Raw genomic sequence first — 18574 nt, 5'->3', positions numbered from 1 at the left:
ATCGGTGTATTAGTTAAAAATTTTGTTTGAGCCCTCTAGTAATATTAGGACAATGATACGTAGCCATAGAAACTTGTTTCGTATCATTTCGAGCTCTCTAGGATCATCTTTTAATTTTTTAAAGTATCACATAAAAAAATAAAAAACTAAATTTGGGATGAATTTTGGAATTTGTTACTAATTTGGGACGAACCTGGAAGTTCGTCCCAAATTGGGGACGAATTGTTAAGTTCGTCACAAAATTTAAAATTCTCAAAAATCAAAATAAATGCGTCGCAATATTTCCCGATCGCTACTATTCTGCCCTAATTCTTTTTCTCCTCTTCTCCATCAACTTGTTGGCGGCGGTAGCGCAACCATCTGCATCCTTTTCCGGTTGCGATCTCCAGCAGGTAAAGTGCATTTCTTCCCCTCTCTTTTTTCCCAAGCTTACTAGGGCGTAAGGCGGCGGCCGCTACTGGTTCGCGCCGGCTTTTCTTGCACGGCACGCGTGGGTTGTCGGAGTAATGCCTTGCTGGCCCTCTGCCGACCATTAAAGGCATCTTCTGGCCTCCTATATGCCGCTATCGGGCCTCGATGGCCGCTGGTGGCCTTGGCGACGAAAGAAGAAGGAGGCCTACCAGGAAGTCGTCAAGCAAGAGAATCGAGAGAAAGAAGCAATGAAGCTACTGGAAAAAGAGCATTTGCAGAAGACCGCCATGGAGTTGCTGGAACAATATTTGCAGTTTCAACAGGTGAATAAATTAGTTTAACATAACATCCAGTCTTTTTATCAACCAAACCCATACTGTTCTTATTGTGGTTCGATTATCTAAACAGGAAGTTGAAAAAGAGGGCAAGAAAGTAAGGTAATGTATATCATTCGCAAAAGATCAAATTTTGGTTTCCAAACTGATGCAGTATATCTTTGGTTTAGGAAAGAGAAGGATGCTTTGAAGCAAAACATCCGATGTCAGCTTTCTTCTTGTTCTCGAAAGAACGCCGTGAAGCTCTGCTACAAGAGAAGAAAACCATCCTTGAGGTATGTAGTTTAGAAAACCCAATATGTTGCTGGAATTCTTAGGTGGCTTATTGTTAATACTATGGCGCGTGCCTACCTCAGATCTCAAAGATAGCAGGAGAGGAGTGGAAGAACATGGCAGAAGAGCAGAAAGCTCCCTATGAGGAGGAGCAAAATGGAATATTTTCGTGTGCATCTTCAATTTGAATAATTTTTATGTTTCTCTCTGTTCTCAAGCATATGTCAAATTTCTCAGATTGCTAAGACTCTGAAGGAAAATTACAACCAAGAAATTAAACTTTATAAGCAAAAGAAGATTGAGGTATGAAACTGAGATTGAGCTTAAAAGTGAATTGATGTTTAAAAAAAATGCTAATTCAGTGTGTGTGAATCAGGAAGCTACTACTTGAGAGAAGGAAGAGGTGGAGCACATCAAAATCCGGAAGAAAGAAGCCCTTCAGCTGCTTAAGAAGGAGAAAACAGATAACATGATCAAGGTTAGTTGGTTTCTGTCATTTGCATTTTGCATTTTTTTTTTTTGTTGTTGAATTTCACAATTCTATTGGGGAAGCGGTCATATCAATATTTGAAATAGGATGCATGTAAATGTTAAATACAGATATCATTAATACGTTTGATACATTTTTTTAGTTATAAATATTACTTATTATTTGTTTGTAATTTGATGCAGGAAAAGAAGCACGGAAGGCGATCAAAGCTCTTGAGACGTGACGATATGTATTTTATTTTCCTTTGGATGTCTTGTTACATTTGTTGTTTGGATTATGATAGAACTTTCATGTTTGGATATTATGATTTGTTGAACTTATTGTTTGGATTTTGGTTATTTGTATATATGAATATGATGTGCTAGTTTTGGGATGATTTGTTTGGATATAAGATATATGGATGTGTTGGATATGATGTGTTTAGTTTTGGGATGATTTTTTTGGATGTTGGATATGGATGTGTTGGATATAATTTGTTGAAGATGTTGTAAGTGTAATATGTAAACAGGATAACAGAAAAATCAAGAAAGATTTTGGATTTTTTTTTTTTTGTTTTTGGGACAAATTTTGCAACAAATCAATTTTTGTCACAAATTTATAATATGAATTCATCCCAAAATTCGTCCTAGATTTGGGACAAAAATTATTTTTTTGTTGCAAATTAAAGAAACAACTTTTGCGATGAATCACGTTCGTTCCAAAATTCGTCGCAGATTTGGGACAAAATTTAGCTTTTTGTCGCAAATTAGGAACACCTTTTAGGACAAATCCAGATTCGTCGCAAATTTGTAAAGTCATGGTTATTTTTTTGGGACAAATCTAAATTCGTCGCAAATCTGCGACGAATTCAGATTCGTTGCAAATTTGTGACGAATCCAGATTCGTTGCAGATTTGCAACGAATCCAGATTCGTTGCAGATTTGCGACGAATCCGTTTTTGTCGCAAATTTACGCAGAAAATAGGATTTTTTTGGCTGGTATTTATTTGTAATTATGTAACGTTTTTTGCCTCGAAAAATTTTCGTTGCAAATTTGGTACGAAAATATTTGTTTGTCGCAGATATAAAATTATGAAATTTGCAACGAATTAATGTTCGTTGCATATTTGCAACGAATTCTGCGACGAAAATTGAAATTTGTCACAAAAATTTCCAACGAAAATTATATATTTGTCGCCAAAATTTCGCAACGCTATTTTTGGGACGAATATAAATTCGTCCCAAAATTCGTCGCAAAATATTTTGCAACGAATTTTTTTAAGAAATTCGTCCCAAAATTTGTCCCTAAAAAGCAATTTTTTTGTAGTGAAATAGTGTCGATCTCGTGACTCCCAAATGTCCGCGGAGTTAGGGAGAGAATAATTTGAGCCCCGACCGTCAAAGGAAGTGAAGCTCATAGTCATTTAAGGGAGCAGAGCCCGTAGCAATAAAAGGAAGCAGAGCACCACAGGTGAAAGGAGCAGAGCCTGTAGATGTAAAAGAATGCAAAACAGGTGGAGGATGCAGAACATATAATAATAATAGAGTGAAGTGCCTATAGCAGTAAGAGAATGTTGAGCCCTATGGTGAAGGGTGCAGAGCCTATAGTAGTAAGAGGATACAGAGCCTATAACACACATGATCGGGAAGCTGGGCCCCTAGTCCTTGATTGGAGAGTAAGGCTCCTAGCCTGCAATCAAAGAGTGAGGCCCCTAGATCCTGATCGGGAAGTCGTGCTGCGAGTCAATGATCGGGGAGCTGTGTCCGTAGTGTATGAGCGGGGAGTTGTGTCCCTAGTGTATGAGCGGGGAGCTGGGCCCCTAGTGTCCGATCAAAAATCGAAGGTCCTAGTCTTTGATTAAGGAACTAGGATCTTGCTCTCTTATCAGGAAGCTATAGCTGCTCCTATAACCGTACAAAGGGAACAGAGCTTGTAACGTACCTGATCGAGGAGTCGTGCCAACAGGCTAAGGGTTTGTCTCAGTCCCTTGACTCTCGAATACCCGTGGAGTCAGGGAAAAATATAATGGAAAAGCTAACCTGTTGGCCAGCTGAAGCTCCACTTGATCTCTCAACTCCCGAATACCGGTGGAGTGAGGATTGAAGATAATATGTTCGTCGGGATCCTCTAGAACTGTGATAATGGCAGAGAACCTCTTGACGTCATCCATCTTCACGTTCCAGAACAAGTGAAGAAGATTCACACAGACGGCGCCAAATTTGATCCCGTCTGGAAGCTGAGTCGGACGGAGACTGGCTGCGCTGTCCTCGGTGTTGACGGAAAGTCGTGGAAACGCCTGATTGATCTGGCACATGCCGGAAGGGTTCTCACGAGCGGATGATGGGGGGTGATGACGGGAAGGATGAGGCAAGGGCTCTGCACACACTCAGACAAGACACCCTCACGTTAGAGACCAAGAACCAAGGAAAAAGTCCCCGAATCAGACCCTCCGACGCTCAAGTCAAGTACTTTTTTCCTCAGAAACACAGTGAAAGGACGAAAAGTAAAAGACGAGTACGCGTACCTGCGTAAGGGACAAAGCCTCTCTTTTTATATGGCAGTGGATACTTCTAGAATCTGACGGGTGTCAGGGAATGTCGGGTGTCAAGATTTGTCTGGAGGTGAATTGTTGGGGTTGCAAGGTTGCAAACATAGTCCCATATTGAAAACACATGGGAAAAATCATGGGTTTATAAGAGAAAAAGATATCTTCATTGGCATGAGGCCTTTTGGGTAGAGTCCAAGAGCAAAACCATGAGGGCTCAGGCCCAAAGTGGACACTATCATGCAATTGTGGAGATATCTAAATTCTTTTCAATCCTACAATTGGTATTAGAGCCCGGACTGCTAGAAAGTTTAACCACCGACTGTGCACAAGAGCTATGGTCTGATTGAGCTATGTGGGTACAATATTGACCTCGAACAAAGAAAGTGGGGACTCCTATGTTCGGATCAAGAGGACCAGACACCAGGCAGGAAGTCCTAGTAGGTCGGGTGGACCGAGGGCAGGAAGACCTAGTGGGTCGAGGATCGGACGTGGGAAGCCTGTGATACTTTGTTTGAGGGGGGGGATTGTTAGGGTTGCAAGGTTGCAAACATAGTCCCACATTGAAAACACATGGGAAAGATCATGGGTTTATAAGAGAAAGATATCTCCATTGGCATGAGACCTTTTGGGGAGAGCCCAAGAGCAAAACCATGAGGGCTTAGGCCCAAAGTGGACAATATCATGTAATTGTGGAGATATCTAAATTCTTTTTGATCCTACATGAATGACACGTGGCACTGAGAAGGGATCAGCAGGCAATGAGCCCCAGACCGTTAGCATATTCTCTGATAGACAGTGATTATTCTCTGACAGGTTGTTACGATTCCCTGTCTTGATTGTCGTATAGTGTATTCCCGCCCCGGTCTATTAATCCTGACCTGGGTCCTTATACCTACCACTCTTGACTTATGGGCACAGACCTGCATTCCCTGGTGCCTTCCTGGCTTATGTTTGTCGCTCCGAAAATCCAGATCTGTACTTCCAGCCCTCTATTTGTCATTCTGTAGATCCCGGTAGATCCAGACCTACGCTTACCGTCCTGCCAGTCGAGGCCTTTGCTTATCGTTCCTTAAGTCTCGTTTCGTATGTACGACCCTGCTCTGTAAGCCCCAGTCCTCCTGTCCTGATCTGTGTGCCTTGATTCGTGCATGAGCCTTAGTCCGCTTACCTTAAACTCAGTCTTAATCCTTCTGTCCTGACCTATACGCCTTGATCCGTATATCCTGACCTGTATGTCCTGATCCGTGTTCCTGTCCGTCTTAACCTGTGTCTCCTGTTTTGCCTGTCTTCTCCTGTGAGTTCCTGACCTGCAAACCTTAAGCCGCCTATCCTAACCTGTCCGTCCTGCCGTCCTGACCTGTATATCCCGACCTGTACGCCTTGATCCATATATCCCGACCTGTACGTCCTGATCCGTGTTTCCTGTCCTGTCCGTCTTAACCCGTGTCTCCTGTTTTGCCTGTCTTCTCCTGTGAATTCCTGACCTGCAACCCTTAAGTCGCTTATCCTAACCTATCCGTTCTGATCTGTATATCCCGACCTGTACGTCCTGATCCATGTTTCCCGACCTGTACGTCCTGATCCGTGTTTCCTGTCCTGCCCGTCTTGACTCGTGTCTCCTGTTTTGCATATCTCATCGTATAAATACCGACCTGTAAGCCTTGGCCTGTATGTCTTACCTTCTGAGTTCCTAATTGACATGCAGGTCTAACCCCCGCACGCCACTTATGCCCAACCTGGACCGTCTTGGAATCTGGACCTTTGACCACCACGTATGCCAGACTTTTGTCCATTATGTAAGCTTGATTTCTGATCACTACATGGGCTTGACTTCTGACCACCACGTGGGCTTGACTTTTGACCTCCCCATGGGCTTGACCTTCGATCACGTTAACTATCCGACCCTACTATCATGCATTGTATCATTGAGTTTTATAATTTTTATGCTTTCAATCTTCTACCAATAATTAAGACTACAATACAGATGTTCGAGGGCGAGCACGATTGCCATCTAATTCAGAATGAGAATACTATATATACTCATGATATACTGATACACGGGAGACACGTTATGCTTACCGGAGCTGTAGCTAGGGGGTCGATGATGACGGGGTCGACGATGACGAGTAAGAGAAAAACTTAGATTTTAGTTCGAAAAAGGGAAAAAACATAGAGAAAAAAATAGGTAGCCCGGGTGATGATGTTGGTGTCGGTGCTCATTGCCCATAACCTGAGATCAGCTCAGATAAATCACCCGGGCAGACTTTGTCAATTGTACTTAAGACAGAGCATTGGCTGAGCAAAAAAAACACTACTATTAGTTATTTGAAGGCTGTCAAATAAGGCCGTTGATTGAATCAACTACACTGGGCAGAATTGAGGTAGATTTAGGGACACTGATCCGATGATTTGGGCAACGTAGGCAGAAATTCTAGGCTGCCCATGAATTGTAGGCCCAAACTATCAAGATGTGTAACGTTCCTGAGAGAACGTGTACCTAGGGGATCCAATATCGACATTAATATATAGGTAGAGGTCCGGCCATGGCACACCCGTTGCAGTCTTCAATAAGAACTTCACATGACTGTGCCCATCCATCCTCCAAAAAGCACACGCAATACTCTGCATCCTTCTCTATGAAACCATTTTCGGGGGCTTTCCCATTATCCTACCACAAAGCTCATCATCTTTCTCGATTCACTTGGCTCCCACAAGGTCCCCATGGTGCCGTATAATCGCCTATTGAGATTACAAGTCAAACCAGTACACTCACTAAAAAGCCAGTCCTATTAGAGTCTTTTTGACCACATGGCTACGCAGGCAGCAGAATGAGCTCGCTCGCTTCGAGCTCTGAGCCGAATGGGAAAGCTGAGGGAGAGCAGCAGGACAGCATGATGCAGTGTGCAGAGAAGATGACGTGAGATGGCATGATGGTGTGAGTACGAACAACGGCAAAGTGTGAACAAAGTCATGGTGGGTTAACTAGGGACCATCATGGCTGGGCTCCATAGCCACCGTTGAAAGAGGGAGGAACTCGAGCTCCTGAGTCCATGAGAGGAGAGCTAGCACAACAGCAGCAGGCAAGCTACGTACCTCGCGAGACCATGATGAGATGCTCTCTACTGCCTCGCCCAAAAGCTACAGGGACAATTGATGTGGCCATGGAAATGAGTGCGGAGTGCTCATGGTTCAACAGGCGCGACCAAGAATGAGTTCGACAGAGTCATTAAACTTACTGTTGTCTTATTTAAGTCAATGAACAGAAGAATTAAACTTATATATGGAGGTGGTAATAGGTGTCAATAAACTAGCGAAAGTGGCACGACGTGATCAACATGCGTTAGTTTATGCTAAATCCTTGGCAAAGATGGTTGGAAATTGGAAAGGAGAAGAACGTGGGAATATATATAATATAATGTACTTGTGGATAGGAAAGTTTTGTCTTGTTAGTTGTAGCAAAAGGACGAGATTAATTAATTAAGCGGAATTAGGAGGAGAGAGCAGGATTCATTGAATCATGGATTAAGTTTTTGAAAGTGAATTATCTTAATTCATGTGTTGGGTTTTTCGACATTTTAGGGCTTAATAAACGGGGTTATAGTTTCAGTACCAAATAAATCGTACACTCAATGATTTTTATAATGGTGACAAATATATATATATATATATATATATATATATATGTGGTAAATGCCGGCAAATAGTTTTAAAATGATCTCTAATCCTCTCCGGCAGTATCATAGGCATAGATAATATATATGTATGCTGAGTTATTCTATTAGAGGTTTACACAGAAGTGGAAGGAAAAAAAACAGCAGACAATGACTTGTAATACTTTAATATCTGTAACACAGCTGTAAAACTCATCTGAGAACATTACGATTCCAGATAAGTCTGTCCAAACATCTCCTGAAACAGCTGAATAATTGGAATGTCCTTTACATTACAACCAAAGTCACAAAGGTACTTTACTCTTCCACCTGCTTCATTCTGAAAATTTTGCACAAAAACACAAACTTGTCCTCCCTTGCACCACCATGAAAATCTACATGAACTTTAAGCTAAGTAACTTGTCCAACAAATAAATAAAATGATGACAATTAAACGAAGGGACGCGACATCTGCCAAGGGTTAAAGAAAATGGGCGTCCATGTGAGCGTGAGTGTTACAGAGGAGAGATTATATGTGGAAAAGGGGAGGAGCACTAGGCATGGAAACTAGAAAACAATTGAAATGTGAAAACTAATAATATATGTGAATGCATGGAATGGATTAGGAACAGGTAGTGGAATGTTGCTGAGGGGTTTGTAGGTCGCCCAGGGCACACGCCCCAAACACTCCACCACCCCTGCCCCACATTTGTCTTTGCAGGCCCGCCTCTTACACATATTTATTTAATTTACTTTTCATAAATATCGAGGATTTGTTTATCCATGCGGTTTAATTGTCGAATAAGACTTCAATTTGTAAGCCCGTGAATGTGCACCTGTTTTTTTTTTTTGTTTTTTTAGTCCGTGTTGACGTAGGATGGATTGATAGGGACATTAAAAACGAACTAATCGTCTTTTGTCAAATGTAAATATGTATTTTTTTTTTTTTTTTATGAATGTGTACTTCTTTTGCAAATATAAATATATAATAAATGGTTTAATTTGATACTTTGATTTTATGGGAATTCAAGGGGTCTTCCTGACATTTGAACAATTCAAATCAGTTCGTTTGTCGTCGAAGGAAGATGTTTCATCGACCATTTAAAGGATTTGAACTGTTCGACTGCCGATGAATCAGAATGTTAATGAAATGCCATTGAGATCAGTTGTTGTGTTCTATGATAATACTCTCGATCCTTAATTTGCTGGCCTAGTTTAATTACTGACTCAGAATAAACACGATCTCTTTCGTGCTCTATTTTTTGGCTTAATTTCTAAATTATTGTATTTTGCACTCGGTGTAATTTTCTCAAAACCGTTAATTTTATTTTTATCTAAGCTAAACAACTAGTTTAGCATTTTGTATAAATTCGATCGTTGTCAAAGTTGATCGATGAACCATTGAAGGACTGCTGCTACAACCTCTCTATCGGACAAAGCCTGAGGTTGTACCTAAGCAACATATGATCTAATATTTCAACTAAGTGAACAGACTTAGACATCTAATGACAATCAATGAATATTAATAAGAACGTCCTTGTGATTTCTGCGTTCCTCCGGATGAGTTCTCTTCTTTGTGACTCATACTAACTTGAGTGCCAAAAGATTTATGTTGAAAATTCCTAGTTGAACATTGTTTTACAAGAAATAAGGGTAACATAATTCGGCTTAATGTGTCGATCTTGTTCCTCTGACTCGCACACATCGGCACATCTATATGCCAACTTAGGTTGGCCTCCATTTCGTTGCTCGAGATTGACCAAACCAAAAGTTTCATTGGGGAAAATAAATGAACATAAATCTTGATGAGCTCCTTCTTGCAAACATAAAATCATTATTGATATGCCCCAAGATTATGATGTCACAGTAGAACATTTAGATTATCACTTAGATATCCGTAGTTTAATCTCCAGTTATGATGTATTTGTAGAATTTTTTTCTTCAAATAGGACGTGCAATCAAATGATGCTAGGTTTCTGGGTTGCTCACCGTGCGCGCTTTTCAATTTACCCTGGTAGTATGTGAAAAATTTTCATGGGACCAAGTCAGTCATCCAAGACTAGTATGAGACTAACTTTTTAAATTATTATTGATAAAAATAACTTGAGGTAAAGGTTCTTCACTGCATAGATACTTAATATATTAGGAGATAATCTTTATCTATCTATATATCTATCTTTCTTTCTATATATATTTATGATTAAATCCTCTCAAGATAGACCGATAAAGACACTAGCCTTGGTAGAGACTACTAATTCTTCATAGACTACTAATTCTTCTTTTTCATTTGCTCGATGCCATCAAGTCACATAATTGGCATAGATTAGTTAAGTGACAAAAGGGTGATTCGGTAATTACCTAGATCGTCATCATCAACCATGGTAACTATTGCACTCCGGGCAACTCTCTCCCTCTCCACCTCTAATTGTAGAAGAGGAGGGGGAGAGATGGAATAGGATCGCTCAAAATAAGGAAGCAAAGAAATCCCAGACAAGAGAACGCAAGAAAAAAACCAAGAATGAAAAAGAAATAAGAAGAGACAATGGAGGATTATTGTAGTTCAACGACGTGCCTACTTCATAAAACTGTCAAAACTTTGTTAGAATTCTCCCAACTCATTACATATGGTTACTGATCCGGCGGTAAGAATGGGGGACCCACAGATGGGGTCCCATCCGAGTGGAACCAGAGATGACCCAGCCAAAGGTTTGGGTTTCCGACGCCAAAGCAGAAGAACCGGAGCTGAGTGGCCGAGCGGAGGTGTCCACTCGGCAGAGGACAGAATGGCCGAGCGGAGGTGTCCGCTCGGCCGGAATCGTGGCGAGGGAACAGTGGTTAGCCGAGCGGCCTATTCGCTCAGCTCGGGATATGATATGTCAGCAAAGGCATGATGATTAGACTGTACGCAAGATGGCACTATTAAAGGCCCCACCATCACGTCACGGAAAGGTTGATACAGTAGCGGTATGGTCTTATGGATGCCCTTCTGACAGGCCCACACCTAGGCATGGTCGAAAGCAGGTGATCGCTTTGATTGGTGTGCCCAGGCTCCTTCGAGAGGTCTATATAAGGCCTCCATTTCTTCAACCGGAGGTACACAAGTCTACATTTTCTAAGCCACTTTCTTATTCCTTCGTCTAACTTGAGCGTCGGAGGATCGTCGCCGGGACACCCCCCCGGCTCGGTTTTGTTGCAGGTTCGCCGGAGCACTCGAGGATCTAGCAGGGAGCGCCACATCCCCAGCGTCCATTGAGCCTGGTTCGGACAGGATCAATTTGGCGCCGTCTGTGGGAACGCACCTGCATCCGAGCAGAGGCAATGGACGAGGCTGGAAGACTACATACCGTGGCACTCTCACAAGAAGAGTTTGACGCTATAGTCGAGGCGAGGGCAGCCAAGACAGTGGCGCAGCAAAAGGAGAAAGCACAGGCTGAGCGAGCGCAACAGCAAACAACCTCGGCTTCAGCAGGCCGGGCGGCGCAAGCAGACCGCCCGGAATATGTTTCAACAGGAGGGTTCCCTCAGGCACTCTTCCGTACTCCCCCAGAAATCGCGCCCGCTCACGGGGAGCAAGGATCTTCATCCGATGAGCCTCCCGTTCGGGATCATAGGAAGGGCAAAGCTCCCCGAGCGAACGCACCACCCGAGCAGGTTCACCGACAGTTCTCTGAAGCCATACATCGGGATCCGTTACCAAAATACTATACACCACCGCCGATCGGAGCTTACAATGGGACGACCGACCCCGACGATCATTTGGGGAAGTTCGACAGCATCGCCACCTTGCATCAGTACTCCGATGGCGTAAAGTGCCGGGTATTTCTCACCACTCTATCGGAATCTGCACATAGGTGGTTTCGGAGGCTGCCGGACGGCTCTATCACTAGTTTCCAGGAGTTCCGAAAGGCATTTCTTCATCACTTTGCGAGCAGCCGACGTTATCAAAGGACAAGCGTCAGCCTGTTCACCATCAAACAAGAACCAAGAGAATCTCTCCGGGCGTATATACAGCGATTTAATCAGGTAGCGATGGACATTCACGCAAGGCCTCGCGGAAGGGGACTTCTTCCGCGCGCTCATTCGCAAACCGCCGAGAGACTACAACCACATGCTACACCGGGCGAACGAGGAGACAAACGCGGACGAGGCGGAGGCTGCCCGACGGAAGGAAACTCATGCCGAACGGAAGCAGCCCGCTACCCATCAGCCACCAAGAGGACCAAGAGTTGAGGCATCTCGGGCACATCATGCGAAGTCCCCGGTGGTCCAAGAGGTAGCGGCCGAGCGGTCAAAGATGAAGAAAAAGAGGGTATGGACCCCAATGTTTTGCTCTTTCCATAATACTGACTCCCACAACACCCGCGACTGTCGGGGCCTGCCTTCAATCACCCATCCCGTACGACGGGGTGGCCCTCGTCGATCGCCTTCACCCGGCCGCCGGCAGCGGCATCAAGAGTCCGGTCGGCGAACATATAGAAGATCTCCCGAACAGCGTTTTCCTCCAAGGCATGAAGATCGCTCTCGAAGGTCCAATGAGCGACCTAGGCAGTCCGCTCGGGAAGAGGAGAACAGAAACAACACCTCCCGGGGAGAAATCAATATTATTGCGGGTGGGCCGACCGGAGGAGATTCACACAGGGCGAGAAAGGCAAGCGCCCGGCAGCTCAGAATCCATGAGGTGGGTTGCAGCCAAGAAAAGGCGAGCGGACCCGAGATCAGTTTCGGGCCCAAGGATCTTGAGGGAGTTGAAGTGCCGCATGAGGATGCCCTTATCATCAAAGCGGTGATAGCCAACTACACCATCCACCGTATCTTCATTGACACTGGCAGCTCGGTCAACATCATCTTCAGAAAGGCCTTTGATCAACTACAAATCGATCAAGCCGAGCTGCTGCCCATGACAACCCCCCTCTACGGGTTTACGGGCAATGAGGTTCTTCCGGTCGGACAGGTAAGACTGGCTATCTCCTTAGGGGAAGAACCGCTCCGGAGAACGAGGACAACAAACTTTGTGGTGGTCGACTCCCCTTCATCCTACAACGTGATACTGCTGTGTCGACGTTCTATCAGAAGATCAAATTCCCGGTCGAGGACAAAATCGGTGAAGTACGAGGAGATCAGTTAGCCGCTCGGAAATGCTATGTGGAAATGGTCCGAGCCGAATCCAGCGCCGCGCGAAAGGCTCCACGGATCGAGGTACACGCCATAACCGAGAAACCTCCTGCTTTAATTTATGATGAAAAGGAGGAGGTTCAGATCCATCCGAGTCGATCGGAGGCTACCACCTTTATTACCGCCGACCTGGAGGACGAACAGAAAGAAGAAGTGGTCAAATGCCTCCAGATGCATCATGACGTCTTCGCTTGGTCGACGCATGAGCTGCCCGGTGTCTCCCCTAGCATAGCCCAACATAAGCTTCACGTCCGGCCGGACGCTCGGCCAGTAAAACAAAGGAGAAGAGATTTCAGCGCCGAGCAGAATATTATCATTCGAGCGGAGGTAGAAAGGCTCTTAGAGGCCGGCCACATACGGGAGGTTCAATTCCCAAGCAGGTTAGCAAATGTGGTGCTCGTCTCCAAGCCGGGTAACAAATGGAGGGTGTGCATCGACTTCAGAGATCTGAACAAAGCTTGCCCGAAGGATTTCTACCCTCTGCCCCGAATCGACCAGCTCGTAGATTCTACAGTCGGATGCGAGCTTATATGTATGCTGGACGCCTACCAAGGCTATCATCAAGTGCCGCTCGCCCCGGAGGATCAGGAGAAAGTTAGCTTCGTTACACCGGACGGGACGTATTGCTATACGGTGATGCCGTTCGGACTGAAGAATGTCGGAGCAACATATCAAAGATTGATGAATAGGGTCTTCTGCGAGCAAATCGGACACAACCTGGAGGTCTATGTAGATGACATCCTCATCAAATCCTTCCGAGCGGCCACTTTATGCAAAGATATGGAAGAAACCTTCCGTACACTCAGAAAATATGGGGTCAAGCTAAATCCTCATAAGTGTTTGTTCGGCGCCAAAGGAGGATGTTTCTTGGGCTATATTGTGACCGAACGGGGTATTGAAGCTAATCCTAGCAAGGTGAAGGCTCTTCAGGACATGCCACCGCCCAGAAACATGAGGGAAGTACAGAGGCTAACCGGTCGGATTACAGCACTATCACGCTTCATCTCCAAGACTGCCGACCAGAGCCTTCCGTTCTTCAAAATCCTCCGCAAAGCTACAAAGTTCCAATGGAATGAAGACTGCGATCGGGCCTTTGAAGAACTGAAGACGTACTTAAATTCCTTACCAGTGCTGGCCAAGCCAGCTGTCGGCGAACTGTTGTACATTTATTTATCCTCAACCGAGTAGGCAGTGGGATCAGCGTTAGTCCTGTTGGGAGGTGAGGAGCAACCTGTATATTTCCTTAGTCATATCTTGAAAGATGTTGAAACCCGCTACACCGGACTCGAGAAGTTGGCCTTTGCTCTGATCTTGGCCGCTCGGAGACTTCATCCTTATTTCCTGGCGCACACGATTATCGTCAAGACCAATAGCCCGTTGGGACGAGTGCTTTTAAATCCAGAAGCTTCCGGACGGCTCATCAAATGGACAACCAAGCTAAGCGAATTTGATATCCAATATCAACCCCGCTCGGCTATCAAAGCACAAGCCTTAGCCGATTTTGTGACGGAGGTGCAGGACCCGGAACCCGAAGCTGTGTGGAAAGTGTTCGTGGATGGATCACCCACTAGACACGGGAGCGGAATTGGCATAGTTTTGTTGTCCCCACAAGGAGAGCGGATGCAGCTCTCCGTCCGGCTAGATTACCGAGCGACCAACAACGAAGTAGAATATGAAGCCCTTATTGCTGGATTGCAGGCCGCTCGGCACGTTGGAGCCGTCCGGGTCATCCTCTATTCAGATTCCCAGTTGGCTGCTCAGCAAATCTCGGGGATTTTCGAGATAAATAGTACAAGGCTCAAGCTCTACGTGGAGGCTATTGAAAAACTTAAGCTCAACTTTAGGGAGGTGATTATTCAGAAGATCCCCCGGGGCGGAGAATCAAGTAGCGGATGAATTGGCCAAGCTGGCAAGCGCGTTATCCCCGGTCGGCTCTCAGAAGTCGATCGAGCAAGTATCTTTAGTAGCACATGTCGATCGGATGGAGGGCGTCACATACCCGAGCGACTGGAGGACAACTATTGTGGAGTTTTTGCGCTCGGGAGCTACCCCCTTCGACCGGGAAGAAGCTCATTTACTGAAGAGAAGGGCCAGTCGGTTCACCCTCGTAGGAGATCAACTCTACAAGAAGGCCTTCTCCCGTCCGCTCCTAAAATGCGTCAGCTGGGAAGATGCCGAGTACATCCTTCGAGAAGTGCACCAAGGTTCGTGCGGTGGACATCCAGGCGGACGGTCGTTAACCAGGAAGATTTTGCTAGCCGGGTATTTTTGGCCAACGCTTCAAAAGGATGCTGTCCGTACCGTTGCAAATTGTCTATCCTGTTAGAAGTATCACAGCATGTCCCACCGATCGGCAGATGAGATGAAAGCATCAACTGTGGCCTGCCCGTTCGACCAATGGGGGATGGACATCGTGGGACCCTTCCCCATGGCTACCGGGCAGCGGAAGTTCTTATTGGTGGCGGTCGACTACTTCTCAAAATGGGTAGAAGCTGAGCCACTTGCAAAAATATCCGAGCAGATGGTTAAAAAGTTCATATGGCAAAATATCATCTGCCGCTTTGGCATCCCGAGACGACTCGTCTCCGACAACGGACGTCAATTCACTGGGAAGCTGCTCGGGAAGTGGTGCGAAAGTTATGGCATCGAGCAGCACTTCACATCGGTGGCATACCCCCAGAGTAACGGTCAGGCCGAGGTAACCAACCGAGAGATTCTCAGAATTTTACGGGCTCGGATCGACCATGAAGGAGGCAGCTGGGTAGACGAGCTGCCGGGCGTCCTATGGGCTCTCCGCACGACACCAAAGGAGGGAACGGGCATCACTCCATTTCACTTGGTATATGGAGGCGAAGCAGTCATCCCGATTGAAGTTGGGGTGGAGTCCGTTCGGGTACAAAATTACGATGAAGATAACGCCGAACGGGGGAGCATGGAGCTAGACTTGGTCGAAGAGGAAAGAGCTAAAGCGTCCGTCCGGCTGATGGCGTACCGGCAACGTATGAAACAGAACTACAACCGGCGCGTGATCCCCAGAGCCTTTCAAGTAGGCGACCTAGTTTGGAAGAAAGTCAAGCCGGTCGGAGATGTCAGCTGGTTGAGAAGCTCCGTTCGGGCGCTTATTACCTCAAGGATGCGGAAGGTCGGATACTGGATCGGCCATGGAGTGTAAATCACCTTCAGCCATATAGAGCTGGGTGAGAGGTGCACTTTTGCTCTATTTTGTGTAAATTCAAAATAGCTGTACTCCTTTTATCGCAGGAAACAAATTATTCCCAAGGCATTCTGTGCTCATAGCCGAACGGTTGGTTATCCGAAGGCCCCGAGCTGCTCAGCCGGAGGTATATTGTACGAGCCAAAGGCTCAATTCCGAAGACCCTGTGCCGTTCGACCAGGTAAACGTTGTCCAAATTAGGCATAAAAGCCTGACGAGCTCCGTCGTTAAAGATCGAGAGCCGCGCCGACCGGCTATAAATATCCGCGCCGACGAGCTCCGTCGTTAAAGATCGAGAGCCGTGCCGACCGGCTATAAATATCCGCGCCGACGAGCTCCGTCGTTAAAGATCGAGAGCCGCGCCGACCGGCTATAAATATCCGCGCCGACGAGCTCCGTCGTTAAAGATCGAGGGCCGCGCCGACCGGCTATAAATATCCTCGCCGACGAGCTCCGTCGTTAAAGATCGAGAGCCGCGCTGACCAGCTATAAATATCCGCGCCGTCGAGCTCCGACGTTAAAAATCGAGAGACGAGCCGACCGGCTATAAAAACCGAGCGAAAAACTGATGAGCACCATCGTTAAAAATCGAGAGTCGGTCCGGCGACTATAAATACCCCGGGCGGACGAACGAATATCAAAGAATAAGAAACCGCGGAAACCACAAGTATTAAAACATTTAGGCCCGCTCGGGTGTTGGTCCTTCGATACTTGGCGTTTGTTGACTTCACACAGGCTAGATACGTGCAGAGCGAGTAGGTCCTCCCGCTCGGACTTTGTTTAATGGGTTGAGCTCATCGGCCGCGTGACGGAGAACACTTAGAGCATGACTGACTCTAAGCATAAACATTAAGCAAACAGAAGAATATTATGGATAATGATCAGGAAGACGCAAGCAAAGACATAATTGCATTAAAGAGAAAGCATGCCGAGCGGCAAGTACAAAAAGTTGCGCTGGGCGTAAGAAACGCAAAAATAAGATAGAGACGAGGAACACTCTTCACTCGGGGTCTTCGAAGTTGAAGAAATTGTCCGGAATGTCGTCTGTCATGGCCGCCAGATCGGAGGCGGGAATGTGCATTCCCGCAGGAAGGTGGCCACCCTTCTTCAAGTAGGCCATAGTGACCTTAACGGCCTCGGCAAAGGTTGAAGAGACGCTGCCGCCAAATTTCATGCCGAACCTCTCCGAGCGGAGGTAATCTTGACGTGCAGCAGCCAGACGACTCGGCTCCTCTTCCTTGTACTTTCTGAGCGCCGCCCGGGAGGCAATTAGTGAATCTTAAAGAACTTTATGGTCCACCTCCGCTTTAGTGCGTTCAGCTGAGCGCCCATCCCGTTCGGTAGTTAGTTGGGCTTCCAGTTCCTTAGATCGCTGATCTAGGGCTCGGACTTCAACTTTCATCTTGTCCAGATCAGCAATCGCCCGCTTCTTCCGGCTACTGGCGCGCTTCACGTCTTCAAGTCGAGCCACCTCTGTAGCCAGGTCGGCAGCCTTCTTCTGTTCGGCCTCGCGGGCTTGTTTCTCCCGCTCGGCCGATGGACCCCCCGAGACTTGGAGCTTTTCCATAAGATCCTCCAGCTCGGCTAGCCGATGGCTAGTGGCGATTTGCTCAGCCCAATGCTGTAAGGGAAATAATAAAATCAGGAACCGAACAGTAGCATGGCACAGGAAGAAAAATGAACCTACCTGAGTGGCCTGCTGCATGTGGTTATCGCCGAGCTGCTTAGGCGTCATGAGGGCCACCCGAATCTGGGCGTCCTCGAAAAGTTTGACGAGCGGACCCGTCAAGGTTATTTCATGAACGGGGCTTAATGGCCGATCGGCAGACAATAAATATTCCTCCGACGGGAATCGAAGGGTAGTCTTGATGGTCGGGTGGCCGGCCGGCACTTCCTCAGCCGCAGTCGCCTGGACCGAGGACTTCCCTATGGTTGAAGTTTCGCCCAACCATCGTAAGCGACGATGAGTCCGTGGAGGAGAACCAGAGGGTTGTGCGGTGGGCGAGGCCACGGGGGTCCTGATCTGCGAAGGCGTGCGATCTGGAGAAGCGATCTCGATCGACGCCTGCGGTTCGCCCTCTGAGGTCGGCGGAAGGCTGGACTCTCTTCGACGTTTCCGCCGAACTTCCCGTGGTGAATCCCCGGCCTGGGGGACTCCCAGCTCAGCTGGAGCAGAGGAAATAGGATCCGCCTCAACCTCCGTTGAAGCGGGTTGGGTGACTTGTAACGCCCCCCCTCCCTGCTACCCTAAGGGCGGGGATATAAGACCCTCGTTCGTATTACAGCGGCAGATTTAAATTCAATTTCAGATGATCGGTAGCCTTGGAGCGCCACATGACTTCAGCTGCAGTGGAAGAAATTAAAATCAGTTAGACAAAAAAGGCGAAGGGAGTAAAGAGTCCTTACCCATGCGGTAGGGGAGATTGGCCCGAACGGGAGATAATCCAAAAATATACAACACCCCTTGAGAAGCAATCGTCGATTTTGTACCACCGACCGACA

The 18574-nt window shown here is 46.4% G+C and overlaps 1 protein-coding gene across 5 annotated transcripts; it reads left to right on the top strand.

Annotated features, from left to right (window-relative positions):
• The first annotated feature begins 286 nt into the window (after positions 1 to 286).
• Positions 287 to 1885, top strand: LOC122021312 (high mobility group B protein 6-like). Of its 5 annotated transcripts, none has more exons than XM_042579429.1 (6): positions 287 to 734; positions 917 to 1021; positions 1103 to 1178; positions 1257 to 1322; positions 1396 to 1497; positions 1692 to 1885. In XM_042579429.1, exons 1-4 carry the CDS (start codon positions 558 to 560, stop codon positions 1262 to 1264), a joined length of 366 nt encoding a protein of 121 aa, XP_042435363.1. In that variant the 5' UTR covers positions 287 to 557; the 3' UTR covers positions 1265 to 1322; positions 1396 to 1497; positions 1692 to 1885. The 5 variants fall into 5 exon arrangements, with proteins under 5 accessions (XP_042435363.1, XP_042435362.1, XP_042435361.1 ...); XM_042579428.1 differs by having other exon boundaries at positions 1103 to 1188; XM_042579430.1 differs by adding an exon at positions 820 to 848 and having other exon boundaries at positions 298 to 734; positions 1103 to 1322.
• The last annotated feature ends 16689 nt before the right edge of the window (positions 1886 to 18574 follow it).

This window comes from Zingiber officinale, chromosome 9A, assembly GCF_018446385.1.
Source record: "Zingiber officinale cultivar Zhangliang chromosome 9A, Zo_v1.1, whole genome shotgun sequence".
NCBI classification, from domain to species: Eukaryota; Viridiplantae; Streptophyta; class Magnoliopsida; order Zingiberales; family Zingiberaceae; genus Zingiber; species Zingiber officinale.
The sequence above is the reverse complement of the archived record's forward strand: the minus strand, read 5'-3'. Positions and strand labels throughout refer to the sequence as shown.